The sequence below is a fragment of the Caretta caretta genome, chromosome 8, assembly GCF_965140235.1.
Source record: "Caretta caretta isolate rCarCar2 chromosome 8, rCarCar1.hap1, whole genome shotgun sequence".
Taxonomy (NCBI): domain Eukaryota; kingdom Metazoa; phylum Chordata; order Testudines; family Cheloniidae; genus Caretta; species Caretta caretta.
Window position 1 is genome coordinate 1,698,229 of NC_134213.1, and position 22,559 is coordinate 1,720,787.

At 61.0% G+C, this 22,559-nt stretch overlaps 1 protein-coding gene across 3 annotated transcripts; it reads right to left on the reverse strand.

Moving 5' to 3' along the window:
• Window positions 1-3,345: 3,345 nt before the first annotated feature.
• On the reverse strand, window positions 3,346-22,426 carry SIMC1 (SUMO interacting motifs containing 1). 3 transcript variants are annotated; one of them, XM_048860068.2, is made up of 10 exons: window positions 20,961-22,426; window positions 11,956-12,699; window positions 10,186-10,415; window positions 9,233-9,302; window positions 8,122-8,270; window positions 7,502-7,693; window positions 6,693-6,821; window positions 4,894-5,050; window positions 4,729-4,813; window positions 3,346-3,768 (listed from the first exon to the last, which is right to left on the reverse strand). In XM_048860068.2, exons 1-10 carry the CDS (start codon window positions 21,000-21,002, stop codon window positions 3,545-3,547), a joined length of 2,022 nt encoding a protein of 673 aa, XP_048716025.2. In that variant the 5' UTR covers window positions 21,003-22,426; the 3' UTR covers window positions 3,346-3,544. The 3 variants fall into 3 exon arrangements, with proteins under 3 accessions (XP_048716025.2, XP_048716026.2, XP_048716024.2); XM_048860069.2 differs by having other exon boundaries at window positions 21,696-22,425; XM_048860067.2 differs by lacking the exon at window positions 20,961-22,426 and adding an exon at window positions 20,415-20,558.
• Window positions 22,427-22,559: the final 133 nt, after the last annotated feature.

Consider the following 22,559-nt stretch of genomic DNA (forward strand, 5'->3'; position numbering starts at 1 on the left):
GACCTGTGGTGGGTCTTGCAGCAGCACAGCAGGTAAAGTGCCGGAAGGAAATAAGAACACACCTGAACCCCAACCGGGCGCTCTGCTCCTTGCTGAGTAACTCATTAACTTGTCTGTGTCTGATCTGTGACATGTAGGCACAAGTTCGGTCACAGTGGCATCATTTTTCTTTTTTTGCATTGCAAAGTCCATTGCTGTGTACTATCCTGTCTTGGAAGGAAGATAGTGGTGTGTAGTCTGGGCCCGAAGGGAGGGGGTGGTGCTATTTCAGAACTTACTGAATAGAAGTGCTCATGAAACCAGAGCCAATGGAAAGCCATTGGTGGGGGATTTCCTCACGTTCTTAAGCTGTACTTGGATGATGTGCAGCTCCCAGGCAGGTAAATGGTCATTTTCCCCATGCCTGGGGAATAATGTGGCCCCCTCAATTTCAGTAAGTGTAGCCAACCTCCTGGGAAATATGCTAGATGGTTATCTAAGGCTATAAAACAGTTTGTGTGGCAGCAGTGCGGTACACAGGTAACCATGCCTCTCTCATCTAGCTTTGACTTTTTTTTTTCTTTTAAAAAGGAAACACTGACGCATGTGGCTTGATGCCACTGCAGTACCCTGCCCTCCACAGCTAACAGGGTACACAAAAGGGTGTCTCTTCCCTGCATTGTTCAGTATGCAGTTAGCTGTGTGCATAAACAACATTCCTTGAGTAGCACTCACTTTGAACTGAATATTACACTTTGAAGAGGTACAATGAAGTTTATAATTGTAATTGAACAGTTAGAACTTGATGAAATCAAACCCTGTTTTCAGCAGGGTCTTTGCTATAGCTCTTCCATGCTGTTGATGTGAACTCTACTCCCAATAGCTTTGCTGCTGTGGCTGTTGGATTCCCAAGGTATTTTTAATCTGGGAGCAGGGAGAAAAGAAAGAATTGCAAAAAGAAACCGCTTTTCTTCTACTCAAATAGTTGAGCCGTTTGTGCTCGCTTCCTCCAGCTCATCGCCTCTAGGCAGAGACCAAAGCTGGGAAATGTCACCTAAAAGACCAACTTCCAAGTTCTGGAGAAGGGGCATGCGTGTGCTTGCTGTTGCTCTTAAACAAATGTGCCTCCCACCTGGAGTAACCATGTACTCATCATTAGAAAATGCTTTCGGTGTACTCTCCTGGAAGAGCAGAACTCTACCCCCTCTCCCCTATGTTTATTTCCTAGTACTGTTGACACATTCATTGTCTCTGGTGCAGGGGGTTATTTCTGCAGATCCTTCAACACAGACGAATGTAAAAAACCATACATTTGTATTGTAAGAGCATCACAGGGCTTCAGGTACCACTCCTGCCCTTAACTTACCCTTCAAAACTGGCAAGGTTGGGTCCCTAAAAGGCAGGCTCATAGACCCCTTGTTAGGTTACTAAACTAAGTGCCCTGGCTTTCAGAGGGGCGAGAGTGACAGTGTCTACAGACCTAGTCACTGCACAGTAGGTAGGAAAACTCAGCTTCTGCTTGCTGTCCTTTTAGCATGCATGAAATGGGAAGTGAAATGTGACTGGTAGAGCTGCACTGTTGACCAGGGTTGTGGTACGAAAAGCAAATGGCACCCGTGTCACCTGCTGTAGAGGGTTTGTAGTAAGGTCCTTGCTGAGCTGGGTGGTTTAGTGGTTAGTGTCCACTCAGCCAGGGGCTGGGGCAGTGGTAAGGGAGCATGGGCCTGCCCCCTCCACTGGACTTTGCCCCATGGCCCTGGGAGGGTCAGCAGTGTTGACCTCTGGGGTGGGGAATGTGGACCTTCTGTATTACCCTTCCTGAGTCACTTCCCAGCACTGCTCTCTAGTTTCCTTTTTCCTCATTGGGACCAGAAGCGCAAACAGTTAGCCCCAGCTGGGCTGAACACACAACCCATCTCCTTTGGCAGGAGCCTGCATGGTAGGTCTGCACTCCTCCCCAGCCTGCCCCCTCTGAGCTGGGCCCCTTTTCAATCCTGTCTCCAGCTGGAGCATGCTCAGTAGGGTTGGAGGGGCAGGGCTAGCTGGGCCCAGTCTAGTCTTTTAACCCCTTCTCTCCCAGTGTGGGGTTTGTACACTGCATCACAGGGGACTTATGAGGGTAAATCCCTTAGAGGGGCAGTGTTCGGATAGGATAGTGGTGCTATATAAGTGTGAGAGAGGCACGCAGATTGTTCTGAAACATTAAACTGTCCAGTCTCTCTTCCTAGTTCCTGGGTCTGCCTCAACCACTTCAGAGCAAGGTGTGCTTCCTGACTCCTTGACTGCAAGGAATAAAGCCACTGTGAAAGGGGATGGGGGAAGGAAGAGAGAATTTTCCAGTCTTAGCATTGCTTTCTAGGTCAGCTCATCTCTAGAGGAAGTATGTTGTAACTAGTTTGTCATCATTTTGCTTTACCTACAGCTTTAGTCCATCTGCCTAATACAAACTTGCATCCTGTGCTCAGCGGTTACTGGCAGGGCAGGACTTGTGGATACAAGACAGCTAGCTATCTTTGAATACTGCAACCCAGAACTAGCTCCCTTGAGGAATAGATGCTGTGAAGCAGAGGTGACCCTGAGGGAGGCGTGGCTTAGTCCTCTAGTGGGCAGGACATGTAGACTGCTCTGGCCTGTTTTGAGAACTCTGCTGTACTATGTGGGGATAGAGGGTTGATAGGAAAAGCTTCCACTCAGAAGATGCTAGTTAACTAACATTCTCCACCTGTCAGACTAGGGGGGTGCTAGGGGCTTCTGCCCTGTGGGGAGGGGGTGGGTCTAGGGGTTACTGCCCTGGTGGAGGTGCCTGCGGGGGCTCAGGGCTTCAGCCCCTAGCCCCACCAGCTGCCACGGGGAGAAGCTCTGAGCCCTGGCAGGTGTGCCTGGCTCTCGAACGTCTGAAGATTATAGTCTGTGACTTTGAGGGTCAGTAAGTTTGGCCACCCTTGGTCTATAGAGTGAAGCAGCTATCCAGGACATGGCTGGATAGCAGTAGCCAACTAAAGGAATGGCTCCACCAGAGGAGGTGCCGTCACTCTTGCAATCAGCTTGTTCAGTCAGAGCGTACGTGGTCAGATACCGCAGTGCTGAGTGCAGCCCAGGAATCCAAATATAGCTGCTGCTGAAAGACTTTCGGGCTGCAGCATCTACCATTCTTGTGCTACTTCCATACGCTGCCCGCGCTGAGCTCTTGCCTGTCTTGGGTAGCCAGCTAAAACCAAACGAGGCAAGCTTCTTCAAGTACTTCCCCCGTCAGAGTAGGACAGCCAGCACTTTCTGAGGTGGTGCCAGCTTTTGAATGCAGCTGCAGGGCTCAGAAGTTGAGCATGGGCTAGATTGTTACTGGTAGCTTGAGGAAAGAACCTCATCAAGCAGGAAAATAATTTAATTGAAAAAACTCTATACACAGATTGCACAAGGAGAAGCAGATTTCAGAGGAGGGTAGGAGACTCCTCGGTCCACAAACTATATGACCAGAACTGAATAGTGGGGCAACTGATGTTTGACCAGGCTGCTGCCTGGCACTGAAAGCCAGGTCCACAGCTCCCTTGCGAGCATCCTTTTCCTGTCAGGTGGTGGCAGCAGCGGTGAGCAGCAGTGCTTGAAGCACACACACCTTGTCTTTGATCTGCGGGGGAAGGGGCTTCCCCAGGATTTGCAGCAGCCAGCTGCTGAAGTCCTTGACATGCAGCTCAATGTCCACTGTGGTGATACTGTCATTATCCTGTAGCTGGGGTTTGGCATTTGAAATGATTAAATCCATCCGCTCACTGAGTGAACTTCTTAAGTGTCCTGCAAAAGGAAATGCTGGTAAGGTCAACTTGTTAGTACAAGGCGGCTATGGGGCAGTGTCTGACCCCGCTCCAGTTGAAGTCAGTACATGCCCCATGGTGAAGAGTGATTGCACAGAACCAGTAGGAAAAGTGGCATGCATCCCAGGGTTACGCTTGGAGCTGACTTTCCGTTGCAATGTGTCATCCCCCAACTCTGAGCAGCCCCGTGTTCTGCAAAGTAGGAGAGAGTTCCAGCCCCACAGAGATTTACAACACCCCTCTTTCATTGTCAGAAGACTCTCCTGCTTGCCAGCTGCCTAACATGCCTGGAAAAGTCTCTGCTCTGGGAGGCTAGGACCGAGAAGGAGGGGGGTGTGTGTGTAGGTGGTGTCAGGTTTAATAGTTACTAAATGCACATGGGGGTGTGAATGCAGAGCCCACCAGTGTGGAGGAGAAGTACATTAAAGTAGTTTCCTAGCAGGGAAGAGGCCTTTGTAACTGTCCCAAAAATCAGATGTTAGACCTTAAGCCTCTATTGTTTCCAGATTAATCTAGTGTCTTCCCCTTCTTTCCCTTCCCCACCTGAGCCAGGGCTTTCACCTATCAGCCCTGTCTTTCCGCAGAGCTGGCTTGCACACCACCCAGAGGGTTGCCCAGGGAGGGCACTGCAGGTTGAGCCCTTTACAGAATAACTAGGAACGCATTGTGCTGCAAACCCTTTGGGAACAGGCTAATTCTTGGGAGTTTGACTTTGGTGGCATGGGGTAGAATTGTTCCTTTGGAGATGAGCCTGGATGGTTTCTCATGTACTGTACTCCAAGCTGCTCCCAGCAGGAGATGCTGCAGCTTTCTGGAACTGAAAAGTGAGGTTGCAGCTGCTTTGGTGTGAAGGGGGCCGTGGGTGGTCTGGCTCCTCTGGGTCAGAGCATACACACTAAGGCTGGGCTAGGCTGCTAGGCCATTAACAGAGGCTGCTTACCCAGCACAACGTTGCGGTAACTTATCAACAGTAAAATCAAGTCCTGAAGCATCTCATCCCATCTTTGCCACGTTACTTCGTGGTCCTGTGCAAAGAGCAGAGCTTTGATTACCAGGAGGGGTCTCTAAGAAAGACCAGGGCAGGGAAGGAGGAGGAGGGCGATACCTGATACTGCAGCAGCAGAGAATGGCAGCTCAGGAAATGCAGGATCTTGCTCAGAGACAAGGGCAAGGAGGCTGGTATGGCACAGCTGTGGTGGAACAGGAGCTCCAGCACTTTGCAGCGCAGGAGTTGGCTCTCCATGCTGTTTAAGAAGGCCTCCCTGGAAGAAAGGAGCGAGAGTAACAAGGGAATGGAGAGGGAAGCAGAGGCTAGGGCAGCCTGTGAGCCACCAGCACCTGCCCCAGCCCAAGGCCAAGCATGCTGAGGGGATACTGGCATGGCGACGATAGGGAAGGAGCATGCAACAATGGAACTCCATTTTCAGGGCTTCCGGAGTGCTGAGCGCAAGCCCGGCGGCCAGCCTAGTTACCAAGACGCTCGTTAGCCCGTCAGCCTGCCCCAGCTGTTCACTTCATTAGGATCCGCCCGTGTTTACTCCAGGTCAAGACAGTCCCTTCAGCCAGGAAGGCAGGCTGGGCAGGAGAGTCTGCCCTTGCCGAGCGCAGCACAGCTGGACTGCCTTGAGACTGGGTGACGTACCAGCCAGCAGGTCCTGCGGGGACGAGCCCCCAGCAGGTCCTGCGGGGACGAGCCCCCAGCAGTGCCAGTAAGCACTGTCCCTGGACTGTGTTCACCTCGGCCAGACCAGTGCTGGGACCACTGGTGCCCCAAGCAGGATGAAAGATTGCAGGACCATGCTGGGTCTGCTGTAGCAAGGAAGGGGCTGCCCTGCCCGTTGCTCTCGCTGCAGTCTATGCCACAGCCAAGTGGTTTTTAAATTTATTTTAATGGGGGGTTAGCACCAGAAGAGGGGAGGCTTTTAGACAGAACTAAGTGCCTGGGGCATTCTGCTCGGCCCCCATGCTACCCTACTGGAGCAGCAAAGGTGAGAGGGAAGTGCCAACAGCTTTCCTGGCTAGTCACTCCTCCCCCAAGAAAGCCAGCTGGAGGCTGCCTCTGCACGGATGACTGAAAGGAGGGGAAGAGCTGCTGAGGGGTGGGCAGCACCCTTAAAGTCCCAGGAGAACAAGGGGGAGAGCGTTGGTCAGATGTCCAGTGTTAACACGTGCTTAAGTCCTCTCAATGCATGATGGAAATGAGGTTTAGCCCTGCTCTGAGCAAGTCCCTAACGTGCTTTCACATGTGGGATCGATGGGGACCCACGGGCAGCACCAAGAGTGTTCCTCAGCAGGGCTGCTTCTAACACTCACTGGGAGCACATCTGGGCTCTAGTCTGTGGAAGACACTGAGTCTGGCTAGCCTGGTTCTTAGGACCCAGCTCTGTCCATGGCGGGTCAGGAAAGTAAGAGTTGATTGGCTGGCTGAAACCATCAGGTAGACAGGACCTGGAGCCTAGGCTTTACAGCTCTTTTACACAGGGAAACTGAAATGGGTCGCCCTAAAGCTTTAGGTGCTGCACTGATCTCTGCCCCCAGTTGCCACTACTATGCAGGCCTCACCTGCCCAAGTACATGACCCTGATTGTCTGAACACCAATGTACTCTCTCTTCTTGGTGCAGTCAGGGTGGGTATCCCCTCCCCGCAACAGAACCGGGGAAGATGGAGCCAATCACAGTAGGGCTGTCTCAGATCCTTGATGTGATTATCAAAATCAGCTCTGGTCTGTCCATCCCAGTCTTTCTAAGTCCCCCATGCTGGCCACCGCTTCACTTGCTAGGGGCTATTCTGCCCCTCCACGTGTGTTCCAGTTAGCTAAGCTGTTAGCTGCAGATGGGTTTGGGGGTAAGCACAGGAATCAAACCAGCCCCAGCAAGAAGGAACAATGGATCGGTCTCTCTCACCTTTGGCTCCTCAGAGGAATGTTCACCAAGTATAGAAATATCACATTGGCAATCTTATTGGTGCTACAATTGGGAGACCTGTCCACCTCTACGGCTATGGACAGCATCCTCTGGAGAAGCAGCACCACCCTAGGCCAGAGAACAAGAGTTAGGCGACAGGTGGGGCTTCTTCCCAATGCGTCTGCCTGTGTCTGAAGCATAACAGCATAGGCCTCCTCCCCCATTCAGAGAATCCAGAGGACCAAGAGTTGAGCTCTGCTTCAAATGTGCCCCCAGCAGACAGTGTAAACGTGGTACCACTGGACTGTCAAGGGCCTATGGGGATTGAGTAGGTGGGCTCAGTCCAGTTTCTAGGGGACACTGGTTATCTTGCACAAAAGCACCGCTCTGCCTAGCATCCTTGGAAGCAGAGGTAAGGGCTGAGGTTCCTCAAGGTCAGGCGGGAGGCACAGTGGCAGGGCAGCAAGGTGAAGCCTGCATAGCTGCTGCTCCTGCCAGCCTGTTTGCTCTAGCAAAGGGCTTCCTGCCCCAATGTATGATTGTCAGATGATCTCCTGGGGCCATTCTGAGGCAGGGCAGGATCCCTGCTGCATAAGTGGCTCCCTTCCAGTCAGGTGGTAGGATCAGTTACAGTGGGGCCTAAACATGGTCAGGTTGAACCTAAGCTGCTGGCAAGCAGGGCACCCAGGTTGCAAGCACCACTTTTCTTTCTTGACTAGAGGTACTTGCTAGCTTGTGTGTCTTTCCTAGTCTGAGAGGAGCCCAGCTCTGTAGCCTTTAGTGACAGAGTTAATGCCTCCTTGGCTCACTTTTGGGAAAGGAAAGCTGGTAGGACGGCCTCTGCCTGCCCAGTTTCACTGTCATTCTGTGCGGAGTCTGGCCCACGTGAGGAGATGCTACCGTCAGCTTCTGATGAGGGACATGGTGCTTTCAGCTGCTGCTTTCGGGGCTGGGAAAATCCAAGTCCAGTAACCGCAGCAACCAGCCACTCAATCACCTCCCTGGGATGGAAATGTGAATGTTAGTTAGGACGAGGGCCTGGCTTTCCATCTGCACGTTCAGACCCCGAGGTCCACTTGGAACAGAAGGACAGACCAAGTGTGGGACATGGGGCAGGACACATTTGAGATGCTCCCAGGGGTGGGACCCACATGACGATTTATAAACCCTGTGCCACCAGCGGAGCAGCACGAATTCCTCCTGCTCTCAGGGCTGTTTGTTTCCCAGTCCTTGGGAAAAAGCAGGCCAGCCTGAGTGCAAGGCATCCCCAGTCTCCTCCCAGCAGCTGTTGATACGAACCTCCCCCATGGGCAAGGTACATGATCTCTAGCCCCCAAGCTCTCTGCACTGAGTCCTGGGAGATCAGGGTTCTTAGTGCCCCTGCCTTACAGCCGAGGCATGTGGCTGGGCCGCGGGGGGCACGCCTTACGTGACGTTGCTGAAGCACCGGTCACAGGAAAGCACCTCCTTGGCAATGGATTTTTGCAGGAAGCGCAGCTTCAGGTTCAGCTGGAAGTCGTCCTCCAGGGTCTGCACCACATACTGCAGGAACAGAAAGCGCCCGGGGAGCGTCTCCTCCTGCGGGCCCAGAGCGATTCAGAGCTGGCGCCTGGGCGTGTCAGGGCTGCCAATATGATGGGCTCAGCGGGCGAGGGGAACTCTAGGTGCCTCAAAGGTTAGGGGGGCAGAGGCCAGGGGGGAGATGGATAGGGACAAGTACATATGCTCAAGCAAGAAGGCCAAGGTAGTTTTTCCTCAAGTAGGACGTGCCTTGCCTGGCTAGCCCAAGGGGCAACCCCAAGGGCGATGTGGTTGAGCGGAGAAGGTTCCATCACCTTGCTGAGGATCTCCCAACACAGCCCCTGGGAGCTCGGTAGATCCATTACCCTCTTCACCAGATAGGGAAACTGTCCCAGAGAGTACAGGGCCTTGCCTGAGCTCACTCAGCAAGTCACTGGCAGAGCTGTGACCAGAAGCTGGGAGACTAGACTCTGGCCCTGCTCAACCCACCTGTCCATGGGTCGTCAAAGTGTGGGCTGCAGCATTCTGTGCCCGGTCCCACCTGGCATTGCTCCACAGCCGTCTGAGCCAGCAGGCACGCGGGAGGAAGATAAAGTGTTGCCAGGACCCACAGTCACCATGGGCTTTGCCTCAGTGAAGGAATTAAGGATGGCTGCGCTCTGAGTTTTTAATGTAAATTAGGGGAAGCCTGAGGCTCTGGGCAAGTTGCCAATGTGGTGCTTGGTAGGGCTTGTGTGGCTAGCCTACTTGGGGCTCATTGCTGGATTTCCTACAGGTGCTGGAGGAGGCAGGGGTCTCTCTGACAGGGCCTTGCTGGAGATGCTGATAGCCAAAGACTGCTCTTTGCTGGTTGAAATGGCCCACGCCAGCTGCAAGGAGGCAGGGCGCTCCAGCAACGTACCTCTGCTGCACTGCGAGGGCTTGTGAAATTCAGTGTGAGCCCACCTTCTGCACAAGAAAAATACATGGCCACTGCCCTCCCCGCACATACACGCCCACACGGGACACAGTGACTGTACCTGTTCTTCCATGACATACCGTAGCAGCTCCCAGTCCCATCCCACCATTGTGGCGGTAGCCGGATGAAGCCTGAAATGACACAGGTATTTGCAGTCGGTTACTGAATTGCTTGACTCTTCAGTGGGACAACTGGAGCCTGGGCAAAAGGCAAAGCAACCCCAAGAACTCAGCAGCCCTTCTGCCAGGTCACTTGTTGTAACCCTGTTGCCCCAGGTTTTTACACTCTGCTGGTCACCCTAGTATTGCAGTGTCCTCCAGCTCTGATTTCCCTTATTTCCTTCTTCCTCCTCCCTGTGCCCCCCTGTGGCTGTGTAGAACAGCCTGACCAGGGAGCTTGCATGCTCTGGAGGTCATGGACACTACTCATCCCTTGGGCTACAGATTCTACAGGCTGAAGACCTCTAAGGACTTCTCAACTCGTGGAGAAAGAGGAACCTGCAGTGTCCAGTCCAGAACAATGGACTAGCTTGGAGTTCAGGGAAGGTACCTTCCCATACGGACTCACTGCACTGACTTGCATGGCCTGGTCCTCTCCACCTTGAAGCAAAGAGTTTTAACCCCCTCACCTCTGTGTCAGACAAGCCAGCGTCAGAATGGGCCACATCTGATTTAAAAAGTTAAGACGCGAAGTAGTTAGAACCACGTTCCCAAAGCCCATTTTACCCAGCACGTCCTGCTGGTCACACTGTGTCCCACCCCCCCACCTGCATTTCTAGCTATTTAGTATGTAGAACCAGCCAGCAGCCTCCAATCCTCCAAGGGCATGCACAGCAGGGCTATCTGTGTACCAGCCACAGAGGAGGGGCATTAGCCTCTAACAGGACATCTTATCCACAGTGCTGAAAAGGAGACCTCTCCCTGCCATGGAGACCAGGTGGGCCAGCACCATAAGGGGGAAGCATGCTCCCCAGCCAGGCAGCACAGGTGGTACCCAGGCAAACGCAACACATACATTTGAATTTTCATCAGCAGCATGTAGGCATCCTTCAGCATCTCCCCAGCCTCTGAGCTCAGCAGGATGTTCCTGATCACATGGGACACAATCTCCTTTGGAGGGTAATGGTGGCAGGACACGAAGTCCATTAGGAACTGCAGGGTCCCCTTGGGGAAGTTCTCCTCCATGGTGGTGGACACCATGCTCAATTTTCTGCTGGGGATGGGCTGCGCCTTCCGTTGTGCGATCTGTCAAGACGATAAGATATTAGAACCGGGTTTGCAAGGCATGTGAAGGGACAAAGAAGCCCCGGCTGGAGAGCCCATTTGTGAAACTAGGAACCCCATACACCGCTTGCCAGGAGTCAAGGCTGGGACTAATTTGGATTGCCTTTACATTTACGAACAGATGCACGGTTGTTGTGCTTTGTCCCTGCTGATGAGCAGGGCTGGTGGTGGTGGAGTTTACCAGCACTAAAATGTGCCTTAGGCGTCAATCAGTTTTAGCCTTACCCTAAAGTTACAATTGATTTAGGACTCGGGGGGCTGGTCTAGAACCTTTGCTGTTAAAGGGGTCTCTTATCCAGGAAATCGCCATAACCAGGGCTCTCGGCTGCACGAGAAAGCGAAGGATCCGTAGCAAGCGGCCGTGCCAGTCACCGAGGTGGGGCTAGCTTTGGACAACTACCCAGACCAAGGAGCAGCGTTGTGCCCTCTCTGTTCAGTGTGTCGTAGCAGCATCAAGACTAACGAATGGCGCAGCTGCAGGCATGTCACACCCTGCAGTGGGCCTTGGGGAGCTCACAAAGGCAGTTGTGCATGGCTGGGCTGTCCCCAGGGTTACGAGCACACAAACCCGCAGTCTCCATGCAGTGAAAACGCTGAACAACCATCTCTAGGAGCTGAAAAAAATGCATCCAGGGCCCTTGGGTAGCACAAGTGCCTCATGGCTCTGGGTCTGCCAGGCCCCGAGGACCATGGAACGGCTTGGCCTGCATGAGCCTCCTCCCCTCCAAGCCTGCAGGAGCGGCACTGTTCTGCCACACAGGCACAAGGGGCCACCTTAACAGGCCTCTGCTGGCCTGTGGTAACATGATGCTCGGTTCCTGGCTAGCCAGGCACTTCCCTAACTGGACTGAAACCCAATTAGGAGGGCGGATTTCACAGGCTGGCCCAGCAAGGGGTGACGGGGGCCGGTCTGCTCGGCACGCAGTGCTCCGGCAATGGGATTAGCGCTCGCTACGGCTGCCCGGGCCCATTCTCTCACCACACAGACCACTCTGCTGAGGGGTCCCTGTGTCCGCATACGGGAGCAGAGGAGAGCAGGCTGGGCCCTCCCTCCAGACGAAGACCATTGTCTGAACAAAGCCAGAGCAAGGGCTGAGCATAGAGCATAGCTAAGTGCGGGAATCCAGAGAGAGGGAAGAAGGCAGCCAGAGGAATGGACAGGGAAAAACAAAGGCGTAACTGAAAGGCAGAAGAGGAACCAGAGCAGAGCTCCCTCCAGGCTGAATTGCAGAGGGGACCCAAACCCTCGAGTCATTAGTAGCCCCCCAAGAATGCTTGCAATCCCCTGGGTTCCTCCTTGCCGCTGGATGGGACGTTTGAGCAGCGTTCCTCAACCCCAGTATGCCTGGCTGAAGGGAAATGCCGAGGGCGCGCCCAGAGCATCAACCTCCATGTAGGATAGAGGCCCCGCTTTGAGAAGGGGTGGCACCTTCTCAGCACCCCTGTGCTTGAGCCCATGACTGGCCCTGGGCACGGAGGCGGGGCGATCTCACTAGGTTACCTGGCGGCTTTCCTCATCCTGCACCACGCCCTGGAGGAAGAGGTGATGCACCGGAGTCCTCCTGAAGTACCGCAGCTTATGAAGCCAAGCCTTATTGACAGGCCGCAGTTTGGCTGGCTCGGGGGGCTCCTGCTTCACCGCAGTCAGCATTGGGTTACTTGTCTCCAGCAAAGGCTGCTCTGGAGACCTGGGGGTGCTTGCTGGGGGGCAGCTGGAGAGGCCTGGGGACTGTCTCTGAGCAGGGGCGGTGGGTAGGCGTTTTGGGTCTTCCTTTTGCTGGCTGCTACTGTGAGATTCTGCGGCGGAGCAGTCCCAGGATGCCCTCCTGCTGCTGCTGCTGGCTGGAGAGAAGGAGAACACGTCCGAGTCCAGCGGGAGGCTGGCCAAGGAGCCCAGGTCGCTGTTAATGGTGGTGCTGCTGAGCTCAGGGCCGCAGACGGAGTGCGTGCAGCTGGAGACGGGGGAGACGCAGCCTTCCAAGTGGGTGCCTTTCGTCTCTTCCTGGGCTCCGTCCCACGGGTCCCCAAGGCCTTGGTCTGCCACCTCTTTCCTTTCACGCTTTATGTCCACGAGGGCAGGGAGGCTGGGAGGCGACGCGCATGCCATGCCGGCAGCAGTGCCAGCATCAGCCAGGGGGAAGTCGGCCGGACGCTCCTCCTCCACTTCGGTCAGGTCGATCACAGCGAAGTCATCCTGCACTGCTGCTTCTGAACACTCGTCCTCCCCGGTCAGATCAATGACCTCCTGGGGACAGACAGACAGCGGTTAGTGCTGCCGGCTAAGGGGGGCACAAGGAGTTCACGGGCTGGGCTCCCCCGATCCCCGGGTGCAGGGCCTTGGGGAGGTGGGGCATGCCCATCAGCCCCACGGGATCGCAAGAGGCATGCGCACAGGACTTCCCCATGGTCGCACAGAACGCTAGTGGCAAGCAATGCCCATCCCCTGCTCAGATTGCAAACCCCCGGCCCGGCCTCTAGCAGCGTGAAGCAACGGTCTGAATTGTGCTCGGAAAAGCCTAGCCGGGGGGGCTTCCTTGCCCTAATCCCTGGGGCAAACCCTGCCCCTCCCTGATGGGCAAACTGGCTGTCAGGCAGCGTCCGAGCAGTGAACAAGCCCCTGCCCCAAACCCAAGATGGCGGCCGGCTCTTTGCTGCTAGTTTGGGGTCAGGGCCCCCTCCTGCAGTGGAGAAGCAGTGCCACAAGGGCTGCACTAGGACATGGGACGCAGGGCCCAGTGCCCTGGCTCAGGAGCTCTGAGGTCGTGGCAGCTGGAGCTTTGCATATGTCCCCATCAGCACTGCCAGAATCGCTGAGGGGACAGGGCAGGGTGCTGGAGGCTGGGTTTTCCCCAATCCTCACAAAGTGACGGCAGCTCACCTGAGAACAGACACGAGCCAAGCCCTGCAGCCCCCACCTGGGCACACGGGGCAGAGGCTGGATTCCAGCAGTGGTGCCTCCCTCCCCCTGCAGCATCAGCACAGACCCCCTTCATCCCTCCCACTGCCCCGGCAAGGGGCGGCCCCAGGACCCCAGAGCGCTTTGCAGAAGCCCGGGCTCTACTTCAGACAGCATGGCAGCTCCCGTGGGGCAGTGTCTGTCAATGCCTTGCAGGCCCTCCGAGCCAGGTCCAGGTCCAGTGAGTGTCAGCACTGGTCCAGAGGGCGAGCACACATCTGCACGGGGCACCCACAAACACAGGGCGAGGCGTGGCCAGTGGAGCGGGTGGGTTCCCTGCTAGCGGACACAAGGAGCTTTGACGCCACACGGCTGCAGCTCAAGCTGCTGTTGTGCTCGGCTGAGGGGCCTGCCTGCTGCTGTCTGTGTTGCACCCACGGCTGCTGCAGTAAGATGGTGGCAGGGGAGCTGCTGAGTGCTAATCGGCCTGCCAGAAAAGCCACCCCGCGAGGCAGGGGACTGACGCTATTCGAGCTGGAAAAGCCCCAGTGGGTGACATCCACCCTGGGGGTCTGGGTGCCTTGTTTCCTGCAAGCTGTTCACCAGGGCTCTGTCCTAAGCAGTGACTGAAGCGACCATTGGTGGCAGGTTTGGCTGCAGAACAATGAACTCTCATTCCTGGGCTCTTCCTTCTGGAGGCGGCCGTGCGGCGCCTGAGTTCCGGGAGCAGATCATTCCCGCCTGCCCGACCTGCTCCTGTCCCTTTCCACCCTTGGAGGAAAGGGCAGGACTCTTAACCTGGGGCCCAGATCACTCCAGCTCCCAGCACAGTGGATTTCACTGTGTGCAACCTCCAGGACCCTTCCAGCAGGAGCAGATATTCTGCCTTCTCCTCTGTGACTGATACAGCGGCCCCCAGGGAAGCCCTGTGAGCTCCACTGGGAGCACTGCAGAGATGGCAAGAGAAATCCCTTGGGCTAAAGAGCATTGATTTGATCCCTGAGCTGCTTGGGCATGGGAGGCGAGAATTTCAGAGGATTCAAGCTGAGATGGCAGCTGGGCCACGGCAGCCAGCCTTCCAGATGAGATGTATTGTCCACTCAGCAACCATCTGCTCCGGCTTTCTTTACACAATCAGACAAGCCTTGGATGCTCAGCCTCTGAGCTCTCTGGAACAGACAAAGGAGCCCCCGGAACCCAGGGGGGCTGGGTAACTCTGCCCTCTCCCTCTCCCCTGTCAGCTGGTAGGACTTTACCCAGCAGAGTTGTTCTGAAGATCAGAGGTAAGTGCTTAGCTCATCACTTATCTGCTCCCTCCCAACAGGCTTTCCAGCCTGTTCCAGAGGCCACTCCCTCCTGTACCACTGGCAAGAGACGCTGTCTCTCCCAGCACCCCATAGCCCCGCAGGACACCGCCTGCGAATCCAGGCCTGAGTCCCTCGGCGGCATGGTCTGATTTTTGTGGAATTGGAAAGTTGGCAACTCGAGTCAGATGCAGCACAGGCTGCCCGCTGGGCCTGGCTGCAGGGAGAGTAACGTGGCCCCGGGGGGGGGGGGGAGTGTAGGAGACTGCTCCCCATGGGAACGTGGCCCCAGGGGGGAGTGTAGGAGACTGCTCCCCATGGGAACGTGGCCCCGGGGGGGAGTGTAGGAGACTGCCCCCCATTGGAGCGGGGCCCCGGGGGGGGGGAATGGAGGAGACTGCTCCCCGTGGGAACGTGGTCCTGGCGGAGGGGAGGAGACTGCTCCCTGTGGGAGCGGGGCCCTGGGGGGGGGAATGGAGGAGACTGCTCCCCGTGGGAACGTGGCCCCGGTGGGGGGGGCAGTGGAGGAGACTGCTCCCCGTGGGAACGTGGCCCTGTGGAGGAGACTGCCCCCCGTGGGAACGTGGCCCCGGGGGGGGGAGGAGACTGCTCCCCGTGGGAGCGTGGCCCCGGCGTGGGGGAGGGGAAGAGACTGCTCTCCTTGGGAACGTGGCCCTGGTGGGGGGGGCGGTGGAGGAGACTGCTCCCCGTGGGAACGTGGCCCTGTGGAGGAGACTGCCCCCCGTGGGAACGTGGCCCCGGGGCGGGGGAGGGGAGGAGATGCTCCCCATGGCAGCGTGGCCCCGGGGCGGGGGGGAATGGAGGAGACTGCTCCCTGTGGGAACATGGCCCCGTGGGAACGTGGCCCTGTGGAGGAGACTGCCCCCCATGGGAACGTGGCCCCGTGGAAACGTGGCCCTGTGGAGGAGACTGCCCCCCGTGGGAGCGTGGCCCCGGCGCGGGGGAGGGGAGGAGACTGCCCCCCGTGGGAGCGTGGCCCCGGCAGGGGGGAGGGGAGGAGACTGCTCCCCGTGGGAGCGTGGCCCCGGGGGCGGGGATGGAGGAGACTGCTCCCCGTGGGAGCGTGGCCCCGGTGGGGGGGAATGGAGGAGACTGCCCCCCGTGGGAGCGTGGCCCCAGGGGCGGGGATGGAGGAGACTGCTCCCCGTGGGAGCGTGGCCCCGGCGTGGGGGGGGGAGAATGGAGGAGACTGCTCCTCGTGGGAGCGTGGCCCAGGCGCGGGGGGGGAAATGGATGAGACTGCTCCCCGTGGGAACATGGCCCCGTGGGAACGTGGCCCTGTGGAGGAGACTGCCCCCCGTGGGAACGTGGCCCTGTGGAGGAGACTGCCCCCCGTGGGAGCGTGGCCCCGGCGCGGGGGAGGGGAGGAGACTGCCCCCCGTGGGAGCGTGGCCCCGGGGGCGGGGATGGAGGAGACTGCTCCCCGTGGGAACGTGGCCCCGGCGCGGGGGGGGAATGGAGGAGACTGCTCCCCGTGGGAACATGGCCCCATGGGAACGTGGCCCTGTGGAGGAGACTGCCCCCCGTGGGAACGTGGCCCCGTGGGAACGTGGCCCTGTGGAGGAGACTGCCCCCCATGGGAACGTGGGAACGTGGCCCTGTGGAGGAGACTGCCCCCCGTGGGAGCGTGGCCCCGGCGCGGGGGAGGGGAGGAGACTGCCCCCCGTGGGAGCGTGGCCCCGGGGGCGGGGATGGAGGAGACTGCTCCCCGTGGGAACGTGGCCCCGGCGGGGGGGAGGGGAGGAGACTGCTCCCCGTGGGAACGTGGCCCCGGCGGGGGGGAGGGGAGGAGACTGCCCCCCGTGGGAGCGTGGCCCCGGCGCAGGGGAGGGGAGGAGACTGCTCCCCATGGGAGCGTGGCCCCAGGGGCGGGGATGGAGGAGACTGCTCCCCATGGGAGCGTGGCCCCAGCGCGGGGGGGGGGAATGGAGGAGACTGCTCCCCGTGGGAGCGTGGCCCCGGCGCGGGGGAGGGGAGGAGACTGCTCCCCGTGGGAGCGTGGCCCCGGCGCGGGGGGGGAGAATGGAGGAGACTGCTCCTCGTGGGAGCGTGGCCCCGGCGCGGGGGGGGGAATGGAGGAGACTGCTCCCCGTGGGAACGTGGCCCCGTGGGAACGTGGCCCTGTGGAGGAGACTGCCCCCCGTGGGAACGTGGCCCCGTGGGAACGTGGCCCCATGGGAACGTGGCCCTGTGGAGGAGACTGCCCCCCGTGGGAACGTGGCCCCGTGGGAACGTGGCCCTCTGGAGGAGACTGCCCCCCGTGGGAGCGTGGCCCCGGGGGCGGGGATGGAGGAGACTGCCCCCTGTGCGAGCGTGGCCCCGGCGCGGGGGGGAGGGGAGGAGACTGCTCCCCGTGGGAGCGTGGCCCCGGCGCGGGGGGGGGAATGGAGGAGACTGCTCCCCGTGGGAACATGGCCCCGTGGGAACGTGGCCCTGTGGAGGAGACTGCCCCCCGTGGGAACGTGGCCCTGTGGAGGAGACTGCCCCCCGTGGGAACGTGGCCCCGTGGGAACGTGGCCCTGTGGAGGAGACTGCCCCCCGTGGGAACGTGGCCCCGTAGGAACGTGGCCCTGTGGAGGAGACTGCCCCCCGTGGGAGCGTGGCCCCGGGGGCGGGGATGGAGGAGACTGCCCCCCGTGGGAGCGTGGCCCCGGGGGCGGGGATGGAGGAGACTGCCCCCCGTGGGAGCGTGGCCCCGGCGCGGGGGGGAGGGGAGGAGACTGCTCCCCGTGGGAGCGTGGCCCCGGCGTGGGGGAGGGGAGGAGACTGCCCCCTGTGGGAGCGTGGCCCCGGCGCGGGGGGGGAATGGAGGAGACTGCTCCTCGTGGGAGCGTGGCCCCAGCGCGGGGGGGGAATGGAGGAGACTGCTCCCCGTGGGAACATGGCCCCGTGGGAACGTGGCCCTGTGGAGGAGACTGCCCCCCGTGGGAACGTGGCCCCGTGGCCCTGTGGAGGAGACTGCCCCCCGTGGGAGCGTGGCCCCGGGGGCGGGGATGGAGGAGACTGCTCCCCGTAGGAGCGTGGCCCCGGCGCAGGGGAGGGGAGGAGACTGCTCCCCGTGGGAGCGTGGCCCCAGGGGCGGGGATGGAGGAGACTGCTCCCCATGGGAGCGTGGCCCCAGCGCGGGGGGGGAATGGAGGAGACTGCTCCCCGTGGGAGCGTGGCCCCAGCGCGGGGGGGGGAATGGAGGAGACTGCTCCCCGTGGGAGCGTGGCCCCGGCGCGGGGGAGGGGAGGAGACTGCTCCTCGTGGGAGCGTGGCCCCGGCGTGGGGGGGGAATGGAGGAGACTGCTCCCCGTGGGAACGTGGCCCTGTGGAGGAGACTGCCCCCCGTGGGAATGTGGCCCCGTGGGAATGTGGCCCTGTGGAGGAGACTGCCCCCCGTGGGAACGTGGCCCCGTGGGAACGTGGCCCTGTGGAGGAGACTGCCCCCCGTGGGAACGTGGCCCCGGCGCGGGGGAGGGGAGGAGACTGCTCCCCGTAGGAGCGTGGCCCCGGCGCAGGGGAGGGGAGTAGACTGCTCCCCGTGGGAGCGTGGCCCCAGGGGTGGGGATGGAGGAGACTGCTCCCCATGGGAGCGTGGCCCCAGCGCGGGGGGGGGGAATGGAGGAGACTGCTCCCCGTGGGAGCGTGGCCCCAGCGCGGGGGGGGGGAATGGAGGAGACTGCTCCCCGTGGGAGCGTGGCCCCGGCGCGGGGGGGGGGGGAATGGAGGAGACTGCTCCTCGTGGGAGCGTGGCCCCGGCGTGGGGGGGGGAATGGAGGAGACTGCTCCCCGTGGGAACGTGGCCCTGTGGAGGAGACTGCCCCCCGTGGGAACGTGGCCCCGTGGGAATGTGGCCCTGTGGAGGAGACTGCCCCCCGTGGGAACGTGGCCCCGTGGGAACGTGGCCCTGTGGAGGAGACTGCCCCCCGTGGGAACGTGGCCCCGGCGCGGGGGAGGGGAGGAGACTGCCCCCCGTGGGAGCGTGGCCCCGGCACGGGGGAGGGGAGGAGACTGCTCCCCGTGGGAGCGTGGCCCCAGCGCGGGGGGGGAATGGAGGAGACTGCTCCCCGTGGGAACGTGGCCCTGTGGAGGAGACTGCCCCCCGTGAGAATGTGGCCCCGTGGGAATGTGGCCCTGTGGAGGAGAGTGCCCCCCGTGGGAACGTGGCCCCGTGGGAACGTGGCCCTGTGGAGGAGACTGCCCCCCGTGGGAACGTGGCCCCGGCGCGGGGGAGGGGAGGAGACTGCTCTCCGTAGGAGCATGGCCCCGGCGCAGGGGAGGGGAGGAGACTGCTCCCCGTGGGAGCGTGGCCCCAGCGCGGGGGGGGGAATGGAGGAGACTGCTCCCCGTGGGAGCGTGGCCCCAGCGCGGGGGGGGGGGAATGGAGGAGACTGCTCCCCGTGGGAGCGTGGCCCCGGCGCGGGGGGGGGAATGGAGGAGACTGCTCCTCGTGGGAGCGTGGCCCCGGCGTGGGGGGGGAATGGAGGAGACTGCTCCCCGTGGGAACGTGGCCCTGTGGAGGAGACTGCCCCCCGTGGGAACGTGGCCCCGTGGGAATGTGGCCCTGTGGAGGAGACTGCCCCCCGTGGGAACGTGGCCCCGTGGGAACGTGGCCCTGTGGAGGAGACTGCCCCCCGTGGGAACGTGGCCCCGGCGCGGGGGAGGGGAGGAGACTGCCCCCCGTGGGAGCGTGGCCCCGGCACGGGGGAGGAGACTGCCCCCCGTGGGAGCGTGGCCCCGGGGGCGGGGATGGAGGAGACTGCCCCCCGTGGGAGCGTGGCCCCGGCGCGGGGGAGGGGAGGAGACTGCTCCCCGTGGGAACGTGGCCCCGGCGCGGGGGGGGGAATGGAGGAGACTGCTCCCCGTGGGAGCGTGGCCCCAGCGCGGGGGGGGGGGGGAATGGAGGAGACTGCTCCCCGTGGGAGCGTGGCCCCGGCGCGGGGGGGGGAATGGAGGAGACTGCTCCTCGTGGGAGCGTGGCCCCGGCGTGGGGGGGGAATGGAGGAGACTGCTCCCCGTGGGAACGTGGCCCTGTGGAGGAGACTGCCCCCCGTGGGAACGTGGCCCTGTGGGAATGTGGCCCTGTGGAGGAGACTGCCCCCCGTGGGAACGTGGCCCCGTGGGAACGTGGCCCTGTGGAGGAGACTGCCCCCCGTGGGAACGTGGCCCCGGCGCGGGGGAGGGGAGGAGACTGCCCCCCGTGGGAGCGTGGCCCCGGCACGGGGTAGGGGAGGAGACTGCCCCCCGTGGGAGCGTGGCCCCGGGGGCGGGGATGGAGGAGACTGCCCCCCGTGGGAGCGTGGCCCCGGCGCGGGGGAGGGGAGGAGACTGCTCCCCGTGGGAACGTGGCCCCGGCGCGGGGGAGGGGAGGAGACTGCTCCCCGTGGGAGCGTGGCCCCGGCGCGGGGGAGGGGAGGAGACTGCTCCCCGGGGGGCGCGGACCGGGCTGTCCTGGACGGGCAGACACCAGGAAGGGCAGGGCGAAGGGCAGGGGCTTCAACAGATGCTACTGAGCATGCTCAGTTCCTGTGCGCATGCGCAGCGCACGGGGCCGAGCGCATCCCCACGGAGAGCCGCTGCCCGCGCTGCGGGGCCGGGCCGCCGGGGCGCTTGGACGGGGGCGGGGTCCCCCGAGGCGGGGGGTCCGGAGCTGACCCCTCCCGGCCGCCATCCCCTCGCCCAGCCCGCGGCCGGAAGCGCCGCCACCTTCGCGCCCGCCCGGCCGGCCGGGTAACGGGGCCCGCGGTGACTCACCGCGAGTCCCGGCCGGCCGCGCTGGGGCCGGGGCCGGGGCCGGGGCCGCCGCCTCTTCCGGCGGGGCGGGGAGCAGCCGCCCTCCGAGCCCGAGTCGCGGACGAGGATGACGCCCTCGGCCATTGCCTGCTCCCCGGGCTCCGCCCCCGCCGGGCCGATGGGCGGGGCCCGCGCTCGCTCCTCCCTCCGCGCGCGCCCCCGGCGGCTGGGGCCCCTCGGGCACGCGCCTGCCCCGGCAGCGAGCCGCGGGCGCGCGGCCCAGGGTTGTGCGAGGGAGACCCCCGGGGTTCCTGGACCGGGGGGGGGGCACCACGCTCGGCTGTTTGCAGGGGGGCACTTTGGGGTCCCCCCCCCAAACACACACCGCGCCTGGGGCTTCAGCCCTGCAAGGCCGGAGGGGTGTGCGCGGGGGTAGAGACAGGGCTGGGACACCCCGGCCAGGCCCTCTTCCTCCTTTCCTCTGCTGAGCACCGCGGCTCCCTGGCTGGGGCAGACCGGGTACCTCTACCGGCCCCGCCACGCTAACCCACTCCCCGAGAGCCGCACCAGTGAGGCGTGCGTGGCCGGCTGCCGAATGCTTCTCCGCATCCCCTTCTCATACGGCCCCGGGAGCAAGCCCCTTGAGCGTCAGGGCCTTCCGCGAAGGTTGCGCTCTTGTCCCCCCAGCTCTTCGGATTGCACCTCGGAGCCTTCCGCCTGCCTGCCTTTCACCGAGGGCCCCCTCAGGGAGTCCACGCGCTCGCTGGCCCCCCGGGACCACCACAACCAGAGGGAACAATGCAAAGCCCCTCTACGGACTGCACTGACTCTCAGCCAGTGTCAAACAGGAGGGTTTACTGAGTGTCTGATCCTAGCACAGGAAGGCCTTAGGGCCCTCAAGCCTGGACTGTCCCAGTCCCCATGGGCTCAGGCTGCTCTCTCTCTCCAGTCCAGCAGCCCCCGCCTTCCAGCTGATCATCCTATATAGACTCACAGGGACTGGAAGGGACCGTAAGAGGTCTTCTATTACAGTCCCCTGCACTCCTGGCAGGACTGATTATCTAGGCCGTCCCTGGCAGGTGTTTGTCCAACCTGCTCTTAAACATCTCCACGGATGGAGATTCCACAACCTCCCTAGGCAATTTATTCCAGTGCTTAACCACCCTGACAGTGAGGAATTTTTTCCTAATCTCCAACCTAAACCTCCCTTGCTGCAGTTTTAGACCGTTGCTTCTTGTCCTGCCCTCAGAGTTTAAGCAAAACAATTTTTCTTCCTCCTCCTTGTAGCAACCTTTTACATACTTGAAAACTGTTATGTCCCCTCTCAGTCTTCTCTTTTCCAGACTAAAGAAACCCAGTTTTTTTAATCTTCCCCCAGAAGGTCCTGTTTTCTAGACCTTTTATCATTTTTATTGCTCTTCTCTGGACTCGCTCTCCAATTTGTCCACATCCTTCCTGAAATGTTGCATCCAGATCTGGACACAATACGCCAGTTGAGGCCTAATCAGAGCAGACTAGAGCAGAGGAACTACTCCTCTGGTTAGGAGCAACTAGTCTTAGTAAAAACAAACTGGAGACTCAGGCCAGGCAGCAAACCACGTGCGGGCACCACCCCGAATCTCCTTTGGCTACCCGGGCTGTTGGTCTCTGCAGCTGTGTGACGTTTTCTGTGGCTACTTTTCAGGTGTATTCAATTAACGGCGAGTCCGGTGACTCCTCGGTTTCTTCCTGGTGCCCCCCAGACGCCCCTGGGCACCGTGAGGCTGCAGCGGGAAATCGGGGGCTGCAGGCTGGTGGCAGAAACACCGGGGTGGGGACCTGCACCCCTCCGAGGGGCTGCCCACGCGGGTCTGGGCAGGCACCAGCCGCTCCCTGCGCTTGAAGAGGGGGCTGAATGCCGTGCGGCGCTGCGGCCGGTCCCGGTCCCGGAGCCGGGGGCCGGAGCCTGAACCACCGGCCGGAGTCGGTCCTGGTGCGGAGCGCGGAGCTGCGGCCGCCCCCGGGGCGCAGGGGCCAGCACAGCACGGGGGGGGCGGGGCCTAGCGCCGGAGACGGGCGGGGGCCGCGGGCCCCGCCGCCGGCCCCGCCCCCGCGCCGGGAGCGCGCCGCCGCCTCCGTCCCTTCCGGCCCGTGACCCTGGCCCCCCGCGCGCGCAGCGCCAGAGGC